The following is a 17,322-nucleotide window of genomic DNA, read 5'->3' on the forward strand; positions in this document are numbered from 1 at the left end:
TGGGGAGAGGTCAGATCAGAGTCTACCAGGTACTGGTGTAACAAATCAGACACACAATTATTAAGAATATGCTCTCTCAGGATTAGGTTATACAGGCTTTCATAGTCAGAAACTTTACTGCCATGTAACCACCCCTCCAAGGCCTTCACTGAATGGTCAACAAAGTCTACCCAGTCTTGTGAAGACTCCTTTTTGGTTTCTCTGAACTTGATCCTGTACTGTTCAGTGGTTAAGCTATAACCATCTAGGAGTGCATTCTTAGGCATCACATTCTTTAACAGTAAGGAGCCTATCCCTACCCTTTCCACTGAAAGATAGCCATAGGATAGCAGCCCACTGCCTTTGAGGGACCTCCTGTACAACACAGGCCCTCTCAAGTGCAGCAACCCACTTGTTAATGTCATCCCCCTCCTTGTAAGGGGGAACTATCTTGTGCAGATTCCTAGAATCATGCTCTTTTACAGGATGACTATTTGGAATACTGCTGCGGCCACCATGGGGTCCAAACCCCAACCTCTGTCTTTCTTTTTCTAAGTCAATTGCTTCCCTGTCTAGATCCAGCTGTTGCTTTTTAAGCTTCAGCCTGGACTCTTCCACTCTCAATCTATTGAGTTCCCTTTCTAACATTCTGTCTTCAGGGAGGGTGGGTTGGGCATGCCTTGACACAGAAGAATGGTGTGAATGAACAGAGGGAGACCTGTCCCTAACAGATGGCACTCTAACATTCTGGCACACAGAAGTAACACTCCTACTGTGATGGGAACTCACATTAGTACCAGCCATGCCAGGTGGCCTGCTAGGGGGCAGGTTGGGAAGGTTCCCATCTAACACTTTTACTGGGGCTACCCCAGAGTCAGAGTGTGAACCATCAGCTAATTTCTCACCAGATGTGCCACCTAAGGACTTATCATGTTCAATGAGCATATTAACCAACAGTCCTCTAGAAGGATTCTTCCCTACCCCTAAACCTCTATCAATGCAGAGACTCCTTGCTTCTTTCCAGCTAAGGTTGTCATAAGCTGTGCTGGCCAGATCAAGAGTTTGGCATGTACCAGACTTGATAGACAAGAGTTTAAGGGACAGAAAAAGAAAGAAAAAGTTTCAGAACTTTTTAAGGAACAGAAAAAAAAACTTTTAAAACTTTTTAAGAACTTTTTGAAAGTTTAGAGGTACTTTTCAGCACTTAGCAAAGGAGTAAGAGAAGAAAAGCAAATCTTTTTGGTTAGGTGTACATACACTGAACTTGTTTTGTATATTTTTCTCTTATAAAAAGTACAAAATGACAAAGTGGTAAGTAGCTGCAAGTACTTATCCCACCGCTGCACAACCAATGTAGGAGGCTGGCCTGGCTTGTAGTGGGTACCAAGGTCCAGGTATCCCTTATTAGTGTAGAGGGGTGTCTAGCAGCATAGGCTGATAGAAAAGGTAGCTTAGCAGAGCAGCTTAGGCTGAACTAGGAGACGAGTGAAGCTCCTACAGTACCACTAGTGTCATATGCACAATATCATAAGAAAACACAATTCACAGATATACTAAAAATAAAGGTACTTTATTTTTATGACAATATGCCAAAGTATCTCAGTGAGTACCCTCAGTATGAGGATAGCAAATATACACAAGATATATGTACACAATACCAAAATATCCAGTAATAGCAATAGAAAACAGTGCAAGCAATGTATAGTCACAATAGAATGCAATGGGGGCACATAGGGATAGGGGCAACACAAACCATATACTCTAGAAGTGGAATGCGAACCACGAATGGACCCCAAACCTATGTGACCTTGTAGAGGGTCGCTGGGACTGTAAGAAAACAGTGAGGATTAGAAAAATAGCCCACCCCAAGACCCTGAAAAGTGGGTGCAAAGTGCACCTAAGTTCCCTAGAGAGCACAGAAGTCGTGATAGGGGAATTCTGCAAGGAAGACCAACACCAGCAGTGCAACAACGATGGATTTCCAGACGAGAGTACCTGTGGAACAAGGGGACCAAGTCGAAGAGTCACAATCAAGTCAGCAGTGGGCAGATGCCCAGGAAATGCCAGCTGTGGGTGCAAAGAAGCTGCCACTGGATGGTAGAAGCTGTGGATTCTGCAAGAACGAAGAGGGCTAGAAACTTCCCCTTTGGAGGATGGATGTCCCACGTCGTGAAGAAGCTTCCAGAGGTGTTTTCGAGCAGAAAGACCACAAACAAGCCTTGCTAGCTTAGTTTTTGGATGCTGCTGTGACCCAGGAGGGACCAGGATGTCGCCAATTGCGTGAGGAGACAGAGGAGGCGCCCAGCAAGACAAGGAGCCCTCTTAGAAGCAAGCAGCACCTGCAGAAATGCCGGAACAGGCACTACAAAGTGGAGTGAACCGGAGCACACCCGAAGTCACAAAGGAAGGTCCCATGACGCCGGAGGACAACTCAGGAGGTCGTGCACTTCAGGTTAGAGTGTCGGGGACCAGGCTTGGCTGTGCACAAAGGAAATCCTGGAAGAGCGCACAGGAGCCGGAGCAGCTGCAAATCATGCGGTTCCCAACAATGAAGTCTAGCGTGGGGAGGCAAGGACTTATGTCCACCAAACTTGGACTAAAGAGTCACTGGACTGTGGGAGTCACTGGGACAGAGTTGCTGAGTTCAAGGGACCTCGCTCGTCGTGCTGAGAGGAGACCCAGAGGACCGGAGGTGCAGTTCTTTGGTGCCTGCGGTTGCAGGGGGAAGATTCCGTCGACCCACGGGAGATTTCTTCGGAGCTTCTAGTGCAGAGAGGAGGCAGACTACCCCCACAGCATGCACCACCAGGAAAACAGTCGAGAAGGCGGCAGGATCTGCGTTACAAGGTCGCAGTAGTCATCTTTGCTACTTTGTTGCAGTTTTGCAGGCTTCCAGCGCGGTCAGCAGTCGATTCCTTGGCAGAAGGTGAAGAGAGAGATGCAGAGGAACTCTGATGAGCTCTTGCATTCGTTATCTAAATAATTCCCCAAAGCAGAGACCCTAAATAGCCAGAAAAGGAGGTTTGGCTACTTAGGAGAGAGGATATGCTAGCAACACCTGGAGGAGCCTATCAGAAGGAGTCTCTGACGTCACCTGCTGGCCTTGGCCACTCAGAGCAGTCCAGTGTGCCAGCAGCACCTCTGTTTCCAAGATGGCAGAGGTCTGGAGTACACTGGAGGAGCTCTGGGCACCTCCCAGGGGAGGTGCAGGTCAGGGGAGTGGTCACTCCCCTTTCCTTTGTCTAGTTTCGCGCCAGAGCAGGGCTGGGGGATCCCTGAACCGGTGTAGACTGGCTTATGCAGAGATGGGCACCATCTGTGCCCATCAAAGCATTTCCAGAGGCTGGGGAGGCTACTCCTCCCCAGCCCTGACACCTTTTTCCAATGGGAGAGGGTGTAACACCCTCTCTCTGAGGAAGTCCTTTGTTCTGCCTTCCTGGGCCAAGCCTGGCTGGACCCCAGGAGGGCAGAAACCTGTCTGAGGGGTTGGCAGCGGCAGCAGCAGCAGCTGCAGTGAAACCCCGGGAAAGGTAGTTTGGCAGTACCCGGGTGTGTTCTAGAGACCCGGGGGATCATGGGATTGTCTCACCAATGCCAGGATGGCATTGGGGGGGCAATTCCATGATCTGAGACACGTTACAGGGCCATGTTCGGAGTTACCATTGTGAAGCTATACATAGGTAGTGACCTATGTATAGTGCACGCGTGTAATGGTGTCCCCGTACTCACAAAGTCCGGGGAATTTGCCCTGAAATATGTGGGAGCACCTTGGCTAGTGCCAGGGTGCCCACACACTAAGTAACTTAGCACCCAACCTTTACCAGGTAAAGGTTAGACATATAGGTGACTTATAAGTTACTTAAGTGCAGTGGTAAATGGCTGTGAAATAACGTGGACGTTATTTCACTCAGGCTGCACTGGCAGGCCTGTGTAAGAATTGTCAGATCTCCCTATGGGTCCACAAGAAATGCTGCAGCCCATAGGGATCTCCTGGAACCCCAATACCCTGGGTACCTCAGTACCATATACTAGGGAATTATAAGGGTGTTCCAGTATGCCAATATAAATTGGTGAAATTGGTCACTAGCCTGTTAGTGACAATTTGGAAAGAAATGAGAGAGCATAACCAATGAGGTTCTGGATAGGAGAGCCTCAGTGAGACAGTTAGTCATAACACAGGTAACACATACAGGGCACACTTATGAGCACTGGGGCCCTGGCTGGCAGGGTCCCAGTGACACATACAACTAAAACAACATATATACAGTGAAATATGGGGGTAGCATGCCAGGCAAGATGGTACTTTCCTACAGCCACCTCAAGCTGAACTCAGGAAAAAACCGAGGTCATCATCTTCGGCCCCAACAAGTCAGCATGGACGACTCCTGGTGGCCGGCCACCCTGGGGTCGCCCCAACACCCACCACCCATGCCCACAATCTTGGCTTCATACTAGACTCTTCATTCTCCATGACCCAGCAAGTCAACGCCATCTCGTCCTCATGCTTCAACACCCTTCGAATGCTCCGCAAGACCTTCAGGTGGATTCCCGTGGAAACCAGAAGAACGGTCACCCACGTCCTCGTTAGCAGCAGACTGCACTACGGCAACGCCCTCTACGCGGAATCAATGGCCAAGGTCCAGAAAAAACTCCAGCGCATCCAGAACGCCTCAGCACGTCTCATCCTCAACCTCCCTCGCCACAAACACATCTCTGCCCACCTTCAAAGCCCTCCACTGGCTACCCATCAACAAAAGGATCATCTTCAAAATGCTAATCCACGCTCACAAAGCTCTCCAAGACACCAGACCGGCCTACCTCAACGATCGACTTAACTTCCACAACCCGACATGCCAGCTCTGCTCCGCCAACCGTGACCTCGCAACAGTCCCTCGCATTCACCGTACCACTACCAGCGGAAGATCCTTCTCCCACCTCGCCGCCAAACCCTGGAACTCCCTCCCCACCAACCTATGTAAAACCCAGGACCTCCTGGCCTTCAGGAAGCGCCTCAAGACCTGGCTCTCTGAGCCAGAACCCCCCCAACAGCGCCTCGAGACCCTTCCGGGTGAGTAGCGTGCACAACAAATTAATTGATTGAATGATTGATTCATATAGCATGCAGCCTTACCATGCGCCATCCACCAAAATCTAAATCAGGCCTTAACTCAGAAAAAAAAATCTTTGACTGGAACAAACTTGCTTGGTGTACTTGATCTCTATTCCATTGGGGTTGGCCTGAGATCAAGCCTAGGTCCCAGTTACCCATGAATAGTAGTTAATGATTGGTGCTTTACATTTTCTAGGCACTTTGAATCTTAAATCTTTAATAATTCATATCAATGGTTTCATTTATCAGATTTTGTCCATTTGGTGAAATTTTGCTTTCTAAATTCTTCCATATTTTTATAAATTGGATTGAGATTTTTATTGCGTTGTGTTTTTGACTTTTTAAATGTTTTTTTCGTTTTTCAAAATGTTTAACCCATTTTCACTAAGTTAAGCCCATCTGCTCTGTGCTATAGCTATCAATGGTTAAACTCAGGCTTAAATGACTGAAACCTTTGTCTGGACCTAGAAGGTTAGTGACTTTTTTACTTGTGGTGGACTACAATCTACTCCGATTAATAATTCACTTTCATACAATAACCAACTCAGATCCATTGTATTGAGCATAAGCTTTCCCACAAGGCAATCATCACATACACAGTAATAAAATTAGATGTATAAAATTACAGTTGTCAAACCCAGAAAATCGCTCCTAATATAGTCTAACACAAATTATAACATTGCAAATCTTCTATGTCAAAGTTTGTTTGAGTAGGTCACCAACATCAAACCCCTTGCCTTCTAAGGTAATCTGTGAGATTCCATTTTACAAAATATCTGCCTAAAGCCTTTGACTACAGCTTAACAACAATCCATCATGAAGAGTCTATTGCCTTTAAAACATACTTCTCACAGTAAGTGAGGCTACTGGCTTTCTCATAACTTTTCAAAATATACAGAACAAACCTATGAAATCGGACATAACGTTTCCAAAAGAAACAATAAGGCCTATAGTTTTTTTCTTGCCTAATGAACATTGACCAATTGACATTATCCACATAGACCTACTGAAGTGCTGTTATGGTAGTAGACATACAAACAGTTATACAATTACAAATATATCCACAGTTACAGTTGGCAAAACAATATACAACTCCCCTCACATAGGCTTAAGAAGGATTACCACAATGAAAATATTCTATCCCCAGGGTTTGTTAAAGGGTTTGATAAACACTTGTCTTCTATGGTAATCTGTGAGATTTCATGTAATAAAATACCTGACTATAGCTTGTAATACACTGTGACAACAATCCACTGTTAAAGCCATATTTGCATTAACAAATGCTTTACACAATAACAAGCTAAGCCTATTTTCTTTATTGTAACTTTTCATAAAAAAACAGATCTAGATTATAGCCTTGGCCATTGGCTTGCCAAATAACCAACAAAACTCTATAGTATTAAGCTTTCACACATGGCAACCAGAGAAAAGGAAACACCATATTTATCTAATAATCTACAAGACGTGGTTTAATAGCATCATCGGGGCATTTGTGTGATCTTAAAGGGCATGCTCCATCCATTACAGTGGCATGTGTGTTACTGAAAAATCAAACATAATTACCTTGCTTGCTAAGGAACCTGGCCTAATAAACAAATGGAAGACAGACCTCAAAAACGTTGACAAGGCCAGCAGGCCTCGTCTTTTGGTTGTGCCAATTCAAACCTATTGGCTTTAGCAATGCTGTCAGCATCAGCAACAAAAGTAAAACATAGCATTGCTAAATGTTATACGTTTTGCTATTTGGGAAACTATGGCCCTCATTCTGACCTTGGCGGTCTTTTCGCAAGACCGCCGAGTTACCGCCGCGGTGAAGACCGCCGACCGCGGCGGTATGCCGCTGTGCGCATTCTGACCGCTGGGAGCGTTCCGCCGGAAAACCGCCAGCAGCCACACTGGCGGTCGGCGGGAAAGTGGAGACTGGTCAACCTCCACCGCCACGCCAGCAGAACACCGCCCACAGAATTACGACCCACATTTCTGTGTGGCGGTCTTCTGTTGGCGGTCTTCTGTTGGCGGTCACCTCCCCATGGCTCCCGTCGCCTCCCGGAGGACCAACGCACAAGGTAAGTTGACCGTCCGTGAGGGGAGGGGGTGGGGGGGTGTTGTGTGATGTGGGCGTGCATGGGGGTGTGCGTGTGAGTGTGTAGAGGGGGTGTGTGAGTGCGTGTATGCGGGCGGGGGGTGCTGCTGTGTCTATGGGTAATGTGTGCTGTTCGGCAGGTGCGCATGTCTGCATGTATGTGTGCGGGTATGTGTCCCCGTTGTGTATGTGTGTGTAGGGGGTGTGTATATGTGCATGTTGGGGGTGTGTGCATGTCGGGGTGCATGTATGTGCATGTCGGGGTGGGGGTGGGGAGGGGGTTCGTACCACCTCTGGGGGGTGGCAGGGGGGTGGAGGGTGTGGGGGGAGGACTCGGGTGGGTAGTGGGGGGTGGGGGAGACCCCTATCAGTGCCAGGGAAGGAATTCCCTGGCCCCGATAGTGCTTACCGCCATGGTTCGCACGGCGGTTCCCGCCCGCAAGAAACCGCGGCGGTAGGCAGGGTCATAATACCCTTGGCGGTCTTGGGACGACCGCCGGGCCGGAGTGCGCAAACTCCAGCCCCGCGGTCATGACCGCCGCGGCGGTCGGAGTGGAGAAGTGGCGGTCGGTCACGGCGGGGACCGCCGCGGTCAGAATGCCATTTTTAATACCGCCGGTCTGTTCGCGGTCCGACCGCCGTCTCTCCGCCGACCGCCAGGGTCAGAATGAGGGCCTATGTTTTTTAATTATAGTTAAACTAGTTTTGTGTCTCAGTTAATGAATTTGTGATTGTGAAAACTAGAAAGTATTTTGATTGAGAGAGTGCATGGTAAATGACTAAAGTTTCAGAAATTGTAATGATTAATAATTGAGGCCAATCTTGAATATTAAAATGTTTATTTGTCTGGATGAACTGCTGAGTAAATTTGCAGATGGCTGAGTTAAAGAATATGTGAGCGGAAGAACATTGAAAAAATGAATAATTTTTGGTTTTATGTTTTTTCCAAAGGTTTCGTTTTTAAGAGCAAAATTGTATGCACATATATGATCAAAAATATAATTGTGTTGCATATATTGTTGTTGCAAATTTTGTCTTTATTAATTCTTTGTCTTATTAAGACACTTAACATCTTTTTTATTAACGTGAAATATTTACATTTATTTTTATTTTGACATTGAATAGTAAGCATTCAAACATGAGGTTTATAACAAAAACTGTGCAAAACATACACAAGAACATTTACACCATTTAAAACAAATAAAGGCACTGCAATGTTTTGTTTTATTTATAAAAGTTGTCTTTGAAAGGGTTTAGCAAAGTGTCAGCAAAATGTCCATTGCGAAAAATAGTACCCGCGTTGAAAACAGTGCCAGTGTCAGTTCTTGTCACTGGGTGAAATATTAGAAGATAGGAAAATATTTCTTTAGTGGAGGGCAGAGATATGCTATTGAACGGTTAGGTCTAGCGTACATTTTACACCTCACAGGCTTAACTGCTTAACTGCTGGAGACAGCACCTTTAGAGCACTTGTAAGGAGTGAAGTACCAGAAAATAGAAAAGATTCCTCTGGTTGATGCCAGAGATATACAGTATAGTATTGTATGGAATTGCTATTTATTTAGCACTTCCTACATCTGACGGGGTTCTGAACCACTTAAGATAGCATCATTGAAAGCAATTATGTATGGTGAAATACAAGAAAATAAAAAGATATTTCTTTGGTGTTTGGCAGTGAAGTAATGTATGGTATGGATGGTTATTTACATAGCCCTTTCTATACCTAGGCAGAAGAAAGCCCAATTGAGAGCACTTGTAGCAGGTGAGATATCAGAAAACAGAAATAATTTCTGTGGCAGGGAGATCACGTATAATATGGTTTGGTACTATTGTCAATAGCATTCAATCAAATGTGCACCGACACCCTGGGCACATCAAAATAATATTACACTGAAAATACAGCAATTTCAATCCACAGAAATGCTCTCTCCCAACAGACAACAACCACAGTAGGATTGTTTGGAAAAAAACATTTAGTATATCTTGCTACTTGTTTATGAATCTTGAAAAGAGCAAACATTTAATTTACTAACCCATGGTATTGCTTTTCTTATGAGGGTATTACATGTATGCTGTTTGGCTGACATTCAGATGCTTAGTTTTGTTTCCGAATGAAGGCAAATATGAGACAGCTAGTGCCTTGAGGTTGCATCAAAAAGTGACACACTAAGACAAATACAATCCAAGTGAATGTATCTGTGACAAATACTTTAATTTTAAAAAAAACTAGCATTCTGGTGTAATATGGGTTTTTCTGGGACTTCAGAATTCCAAGCCCATCGACCAGTTTCCAAGTAAACACAAAGACGTTCCAACTGCAAAACGAAAACAACTTCTGAGGATGTGCACCAGACTCTAGAGCGCATTTTTTAAGTGTGATTTAATTTCTTAGGCTATCAACAGCTACAAAACATGTTGCAGAGGTAAGTGATGAAACGTGTGTGTGTTGAGGTAGTTATCTTTGTTTTCATCATAAAAGTGTGCTAGATAAAAGGATTTCTATTTTTTCCCACAACTGCCTTGCAGCTAGTTGGTATTATATTTCTGACATTTTTTATGCCTCACAGACACATAAAATGCCTGAAACTAAGGGCCAGATGCAGGAAACGGATAGCGACTCGCACCGCTAATCGCGTTTCCCTATGCAGAAATGCATATTGCGAGTCGGTACCGACTCGCAATATGCATTTCAGAATCGCAAATAGGAAGGGGTGTTCCCTTCCTATTTGCGATTCGGAGTGGTATACAATACCATTTGCGACCGCATATGCGGTCACAAATGGTGTCGCAGTTACCATCCACTTCAAGTGGATGGTAACCCACTCGCAAATTGGAAGGGGTCCCTATGGGACCCCTTCCACTTTGTGAATGGACCCACAAATATTTTTTCAGGGCAGGTAGTGGTCCAAGGGACCACTACCTGCCCTGAAAAAAAAACGAAACTAAAGGTTTCGGATTTTTTTTTAAGTGCAGCTCGTTTTCCTTTAAGGAAAACGGGCTACACTTAAACAAAAAAAACTGCTTTATTTAAAAGCAGTCACGAACATGGAGGTCTGCTGACTACAGCAGGCCTCCATGTTTGCGAGTGCCTAGACTCGCTATGGGGCCGCAATTTGCGACCCACCTCATGAATATTAATGAGGTGGGTCATTGCGACCCCATAGCGAGTCGCAGACGGTGTCTGAGACACCGTTCTGCATTGGAAATTGCGACTTGCAATTTGCGAGTCGCTCCGACTCGCAAATTGCAAGTCGCAATTCCCAACTTTGCTACATCTGGCCCTAAATGTTTATTTTTGCGTTGCATGAACCAAATCTACTGGTATGCATAATATTTCAGCAGTCCACAAAAGTCTTTGCACGAGAAAGATGTTTTCTTAAGAAAATAAATTTACATAACGTATAAGCATGTTTTATTAATTGTTAGCACGACAGTCTAACATAAGACAAAATGCTTCATTACACTACTTTCTCTTCTGGTCACTCTAGTATACTTTCTTTGCCTGCCACTCTGTTCTCTGCTTTGCTCTCCTGTGGAATTTGTAGCAGCCTCAAGGCAGAGATAAATTATATGTAAGTGCAGCGCCTATGAGGACAACATTTCTAGTGTCTATAGAATAAAAATAAGGGGGATTGTTGTTTTTGTTGTATTTGACCCAATGATACGTCTTTGTGAGTGCTCTTGTGCAGACGATTCTGAAGTCTGCTGTAGCGGAAGCACCTGTGAGGTCATCAACAGAATGTTAGTACTGAGAAAAAGGAGAACATTAAGTACTTTGGGTGGTAGTCGGAAGGCATGTACGCCAGGATTTGAAGCAAACAAACCAGGGGGAGGCCTTTATGTAAACAGCATAAGGAGTATCTTAGATTTTCAAAGTAGTGTCTTTCAGACTTATTCTCATAGAGTGCTTTGGTCCCTCAGACCTCATTTGTGTTTCAGCAAACCAATTAATCATCTTCTTGATGAACTTCCAGGGATTAACCCATTTGATCTGCTTTTGAGGTAACAGTTTTAATCCGAAACTTGCCTGTAGATTAGAAAACTGCTCAGGTGCGGTTTAAAAGGAGGTGTGTGCGAATGAGTGTATGAAAGAAACAAAAATATGGGAACCAACGGGGACCCCGTGTTTAGCCTATTCAACTGTAACCCACCACTGTCACAGGGAAGTAATAAAGACTGAAAATGACAATAGGCAGACAACCATAATCTGGTGAGTGAAGTCTAATTTATTGTGAATCAGTTTAAAAGATGTAACACACAGTTTTCAGAAATGTATTTCGACAGCGATGTAGTGGTTTGCACACAGGTGTGAAAAACACTTTTGTAAATGCTGTTTCATCCAGTAGAGACTGTTGGCCGTACGATAAATTGGCAGATCAAATGTGATACACAAAATAATGTTTCACAACTAAGGGCATGGTAGGACATTTGTTTATTGCAGTGCATAGTGCACCATATGTTCTACAATCATGCATTTGCCAGTTAGAAATTCTATATTTTGTAGTGCACCTATACACCCTATTGGAGTTTCCAAAGATTTCAAGTTTATTTAACATCAGTCACCCTGTAGAGAGACATTGAGTCCTTCTGTTTAACACACATATTACACAAATAGAATTCAAAGTTAAGGGTCCACTTAACAAATATGAGAGACAGTGTGTTAAGTGTAGCATCTAACTAACTATAAACTGAAGTTGGAAAGGAATACGATGCATAAGTAGTGCACAAAAGATATGCCAATGGATACCACAGAGGCATCATTAGATTTATTTTGCTTAATGAAAGTCTGCCAGAAATTAACAATTTACATAATGGTTTAAAATACAAGTTTACATTTGGCAAGACAGTTTTGTTTCATTGTGCAAAAACGGCTATCCAAACAAAATATTACAATACTCCAATTTGAAATATTCAAGTAAGAAGAAGGCATTATTTCATTTAAAAAGTATTATTTTTCTAGGAGCGTGAATGTCTTGAACTATAATATTAAATTATAGTTACTTAGAAAATCATCTTTGATACTAAAATCCATCTACAAACTAAAAGTAACATCTCAAGATATGTTTTAGCCCCTGGATCTACATGAAGGAAAAAATCTATCTTTTTTAATTCACTTGACCTTGCACAGAATGCTGCTAAGAGGATTTTACATTACACTGATGGCATTAACAATCAGCAAAAAAACAAACTCTGCTTACTTCCAACTTACCTGAAAAATTTGCTTCAATGAAAACAGTGCTCGCCTCAACTCACGCCCATTGGAGTTGTAAAGTTTTTCTGAAAATGGAAAAAAACATTGTTGTCAGAACTGAAACTCCCCAAAACATAACTGAGTGATAAAGTGATCTTTTCATTGAAAGCAATCGCCTATTACTTAAGAATGTAATATGAAACACACCAACATATGAATCCTTTGTGTATATTTCTAGGCTAATGACACATAATAATGATTTTAAGGGAAAACAGATATATGCAAATTGGAACATTGGGCTTTGTGCTAAGGAAGTGGTGAATCATAATACAGAATTCCAAAACTAGTATGTGGCATATCAATTTGTTTGAAGCAACTGGGTTTATGCATTCAACTATTTTGAACAATCCACGTTTTTTATGGCATATGTATTGTTTTCGTAAGTTGTACTATAATGCATGAGCTAAGGTATGCTTTCCCTTTGAATCAGTACATGTACATGAAGTAGAATTACAAATGATTAATTCCTACGAAAATGTATGTACATGAGGCCTAGATAATGAAAGGGGAATATTCACAAAAAGTGACATGCATATTGGTAGTATGCAATTTGTGCATTGCAAGTATACACACCCAGGTTTCTTCATTCAGGCCATCATTCACAGATGAAGCCAGAGGTTCAGGTTGGAAGTGTTAGTGCAGTCTGCCTCCTGCATCCCTACCCTCTTTAAAGACTATACAGCGGTGTATGTGTCTGTTGCACTGTCATTCATTTCATTCCAAGAGCCACATGGTTGGGGTGATTGGTGAGAGAATGTGACGGGCAGTTGTCAAGTCAGCAGGTTCCTTCCTCCACCACTGTGATCTGAGCAGATGCCAGACTCACAAGAGTTGGCTTACTCTTACAGGACTCTTGCTTTACCTCTGAATTTAAAAACCCTGCAACTGTAAGAGTTAGCCAGGAATATGCCACAAATCCTGAATTCCAGCCATAAGCCAGTAATATGCATGAGCAGCCCTAGTACTTTTTCACGAGTAAGCCTGGAATTCAAGACTAAGCCATAAGAACTACAAAATTAAATCACACCTATTCATAACAAAGGCATTGTTAACCAGGCCGTGGGTCATTTCTTTCGAGAGTTTTCAGAGGTCCATCCAGGAAAATAGAAAGGATTTAGTCGCTAACCCTAATATAATAAGAATCAAATTCTGTAGAGCAATGCAGATGTTGTGCTATTCATGAACACTTGTGTGCAGAGATTTATTTATTTTTACATTTTTTCTCAGACAGCATCAACATTTTTATTTGCATTTCTGATGGAACATCAAAACAAAACAACGTGTAGAAGAGGAGCAACCTACCAGGCATATCTAGATTTTTAGGTAATCAAATGCATTATGTAGCACAACTCATATTTGAATAATTCTGATCTACAGGACGCATTGATCAATTACAGATTCAGAAGGCCCAGTCCACAGTATTCTGGCTAGTTCGCCCATGTCTATTTGTGCATTTGTGTACATCAACGATCCTTATAAGCACGTCCAATCCTGCTGCTCTCAAGGCTTGCCCCCCACTTTGCCATGCTCAGTGCACAATAGGCTCACCCTATTTGGACTATATCACCCTTAGCAATGACTAATCCTAGTCCAATAAGTAATTTGGTCCATTGGTCCAACTGTAATTCTGCAATATGTTATGTTATGTTATGTTATGTTATGTTATACGGTTTGCAGAGGGCATGGATACCCTCAGGTTTCCCAGCGCTAATGGACCTTAACCAGGGAGAGTGACCCGAGCAGGAGCAGTATTAGAATAGCCATGTTTTCAAAGCCTTACGGAACTCCAGTTCGTGACTCATCAGACGGATTTTAAGAGGCAGCGAATTCCATAATTTTGCTCCTAAGTAAGCCAGTGTAGACCCGCCCATTTCATTTTCTTAATTTTAGGTATGGTGGCTAAGGCTGTTGTGGCGGATCTCCAGTCTCTGTTCGGCTTATAAAATAAAGTCAAATTCTTAAAGAGTGAAGACCCTCTGACATGCAAGGACCTATGTATATGACAGAGGGCCTTAGATTTGATCCGGTGCTCAACAGGCAACCAGTGCAATGAGGCTAATCTGGCTTGCACTGATGACCTTCTCGGGATATCCAAAAGTAGACGGGCTGCAGCATTTTGTATTCTTTGTAATTTTTCCTTTACATAGGCTGGGGAGCCTAAAAAAGGCAATTCCCATAGTCTAATCTTGATAAAATCACGGCCTGCACAATAAGTCTTCTTACCAATGCCAGGAGGATGACAAAGACCTTCCTAAGAAGTCTAAGTAGGCCAAAGCAGGTAGTAGATATGTGTCTGGCATGAACGTCTAAAGCCATGCAATTGGGCCCAGGGTGCAGTGAGGGTAATTTGTACACACAGGTGATTTTGGTTCCGGTGTTTGCCATTTCAGTTCAATATCCACAGAGCCAGTGCTTAATTTGTATAAGAATGAGTGCTGGTGTCCAAAGTGCTGTTCAGAAGCCAGCGGCCGGCGCTATTAAATGTCAGCACTACAAATACCAAGCCTGCATAATACTGAATCCACCTCAGCCCTCTTTAATCCACTGTCAGGCACACTCTGCCCCTTTGTCTCCCTCCTGCAGCTTTCTGCTTTCTATGGTGACAGTTTTTCATCTTTCTTTTAATTCATCTTTCCCGTTTGTGTGTTTTCCCTCGTTTGCTCTTTGGAAATATCTGATTACGAGAAATAAGTGCTGGTGTCCGAAAATGGGTGTAGATGGACTCCACTTAGAAATACCAGCTCAAATTAAGCACCGCCCACACCCACTGTAAAATGTGTCCCCGTCACACTTCAGATACATTGGAGATGACTTTCGCCCCATTTTTCCTGATATATTAAACACACTGTGAGTCCTGTATCAGTTCAAAACTTCCTTTTATGAATGAAAGGTGCACCAGCTTCTGTGTGTGGCATGCCCACGGCCCTACACTTCTGGATTGGCCAATTTACGTATGCCCAAATCTAAGCAGCACACATGCAGATATGATTGTGCTAGTACAGATTCTGTTTATGAATGCAACTACATAAAAATGTACAGTTTTCTTAACCCGCGAAAGCACAGATTCAATAAAACGGATAATGTGCAGGACTTAGCTATCAAAAACAAATCGTAATGATGGCTTCATAACATAATCACAAAACAACATTTTCATTGCTCCATTCTAATTAAATTGTACAGATTGGGGGGTATACACAACGAATATGTACAGGGAAATAAAAGAGGTCACACGAAGAATTTGATGACATTGTGTAGTCAGAATACGGTACATTATTATTATATTTCCGTATTTTCTTCTGGTTGCTGAATTTCTGGTTGCAGAATACACAGTTATGGTGTCATTGTTTGTTGTTTTTCTCTATATTAATAAATGCATTTCTACTAATTAAATGTTTATGAGAATGTGGTCCTTATGCAACCAAACACTGCATTGCTAATTATTACCCTAGAAATAGGATAGGCTCCCACATCATTAACCAAACTTATTTATTCAGACATAATTACCTTACCACTTAAAAGTTATTTCTACATAGGTACGACTGCCAAAATGACATTGATGTTGCTGTGAATTCCTTTAGTTGTACTACTGCTTTTCTTTAGAAGCACACTGTGATAGCGAAACACACACCTAACACTTGTGTGAAAATCTTTCCGAACTGGACTCAAAGTACATAAGTATTCTGCACTTCACCTTCAGTTGTTTTCAAGATGAACTTAGATTTTATAAAGCATTATATTAATTTTTAATTAGAAGCACGGTATTAACCGAAGGCTACAACTAATGCCAAATGAATTCAGTCTTGTAAACTTGCCAGTTTCAAAAAATTATTTCGTAACTATCAAAAGAAGTTAGTAATGAAGCCATCTACATTACTCTGCTGGTCACTTATTTAAATAGAGGTCTGTAGCATGTGGTACTAATGAGTCTCACTACTTTGTGCTTCCTAGTGTCCAACCGGAGTTTAGTGACTCCCAACGGCATGTTTCCTTATTTTTTAATCCCTAATGATATGTTAATAGTCTTGGTATCCAATTATAGCCTAGATTGAGTCACAGAACAGTCACTTCTGCACTGCATACTTGACTATCTTCAATACCCAGTAATCAGTAAAGTATTTATTGGAAGCCTTTCAGTGCAGAAATTGAGATTTAAGTATACATTTATGATGTGACAAATAATAGTTTTTCCTCTTCGATGGATTCCGTAAACAATCTGTCGGACACTAACTTCAAACCTCATTTTCATCCAAAACATTAATGAACTCGAATAGTGATGGCAATATGGTTAGCTTCTCTAGATGACACCTGGCAGAAATGGAATAGAGGAGGAACATAAAAGGACCTTTCATAAGAAAAGGGATAGAAACACTGCAGTAATAATCAACCCATTTTAAAACTCCGGCTCAGAGCCACTGCTGGAAATGGAGCTTTGACAATTTATTTCTGTCAATATCTGGGAAGAAGTAAAATCCAGGAGCTCTGTACCATTGCTTGTATTAAGGACCAGTGGGTTTTAATTGTCAACGACCGCCGGCTATTAGGATCAATCGCAATCACTTTAGATGTTATCTATCCCCTATAGAGATTTTGAGCAACCCATTATCATACTTCCATTTTGTCAGCATGAGTCTAAATCCTCCTCTACCACCACCACTATCACCAACACCAGATATTTCAGTGATCCGGCCTGAGGTAGTCTGCCTGGAGTTTACTGTCTTCATCAAGTGCTAAGTAAGATTGTAACAACAAATGTAAATGCACCTCAAATTACTCAAAAGGCTTCACAACAAAGTATAATTCTCGGTCGCCGAGAACAAGCACAGAAATCTTAAAGCATGAGGAGGTTTCAGGAACATCTGAATCAGATGAACACTGATGATCACTGTGCATTTTGAATAC

The 17,322-nt window shown here is 42.6% G+C and overlaps 1 protein-coding gene across 8 annotated transcripts in view; it reads right to left on the reverse strand.

Annotated features, from left to right (window-relative positions):
* The window catches only part of FHOD3 (formin homology 2 domain containing 3), a 1,176,281-nt gene that overhangs the window by 692,975 nt on the left and 465,984 nt on the right, over window positions 1-17,322 (reverse strand). For all 8 annotated transcript variants that reach the window (XM_069219602.1, XM_069219604.1, XM_069219603.1 and 5 more), the window contains exon 4: window positions 12,382-12,449. In XM_069219602.1, the coding sequence (XP_069075703.1) occupies window positions 12,382-12,449 (68 nt within the window). The remainder of the gene's footprint in view (window positions 1-12,381; window positions 12,450-17,322) is intronic.

Source organism: Pleurodeles waltl, chromosome 2_2, assembly GCF_031143425.1.
Source record: "Pleurodeles waltl isolate 20211129_DDA chromosome 2_2, aPleWal1.hap1.20221129, whole genome shotgun sequence".
NCBI classification, from domain to species: domain Eukaryota; kingdom Metazoa; phylum Chordata; class Amphibia; order Caudata; family Salamandridae; genus Pleurodeles; species Pleurodeles waltl.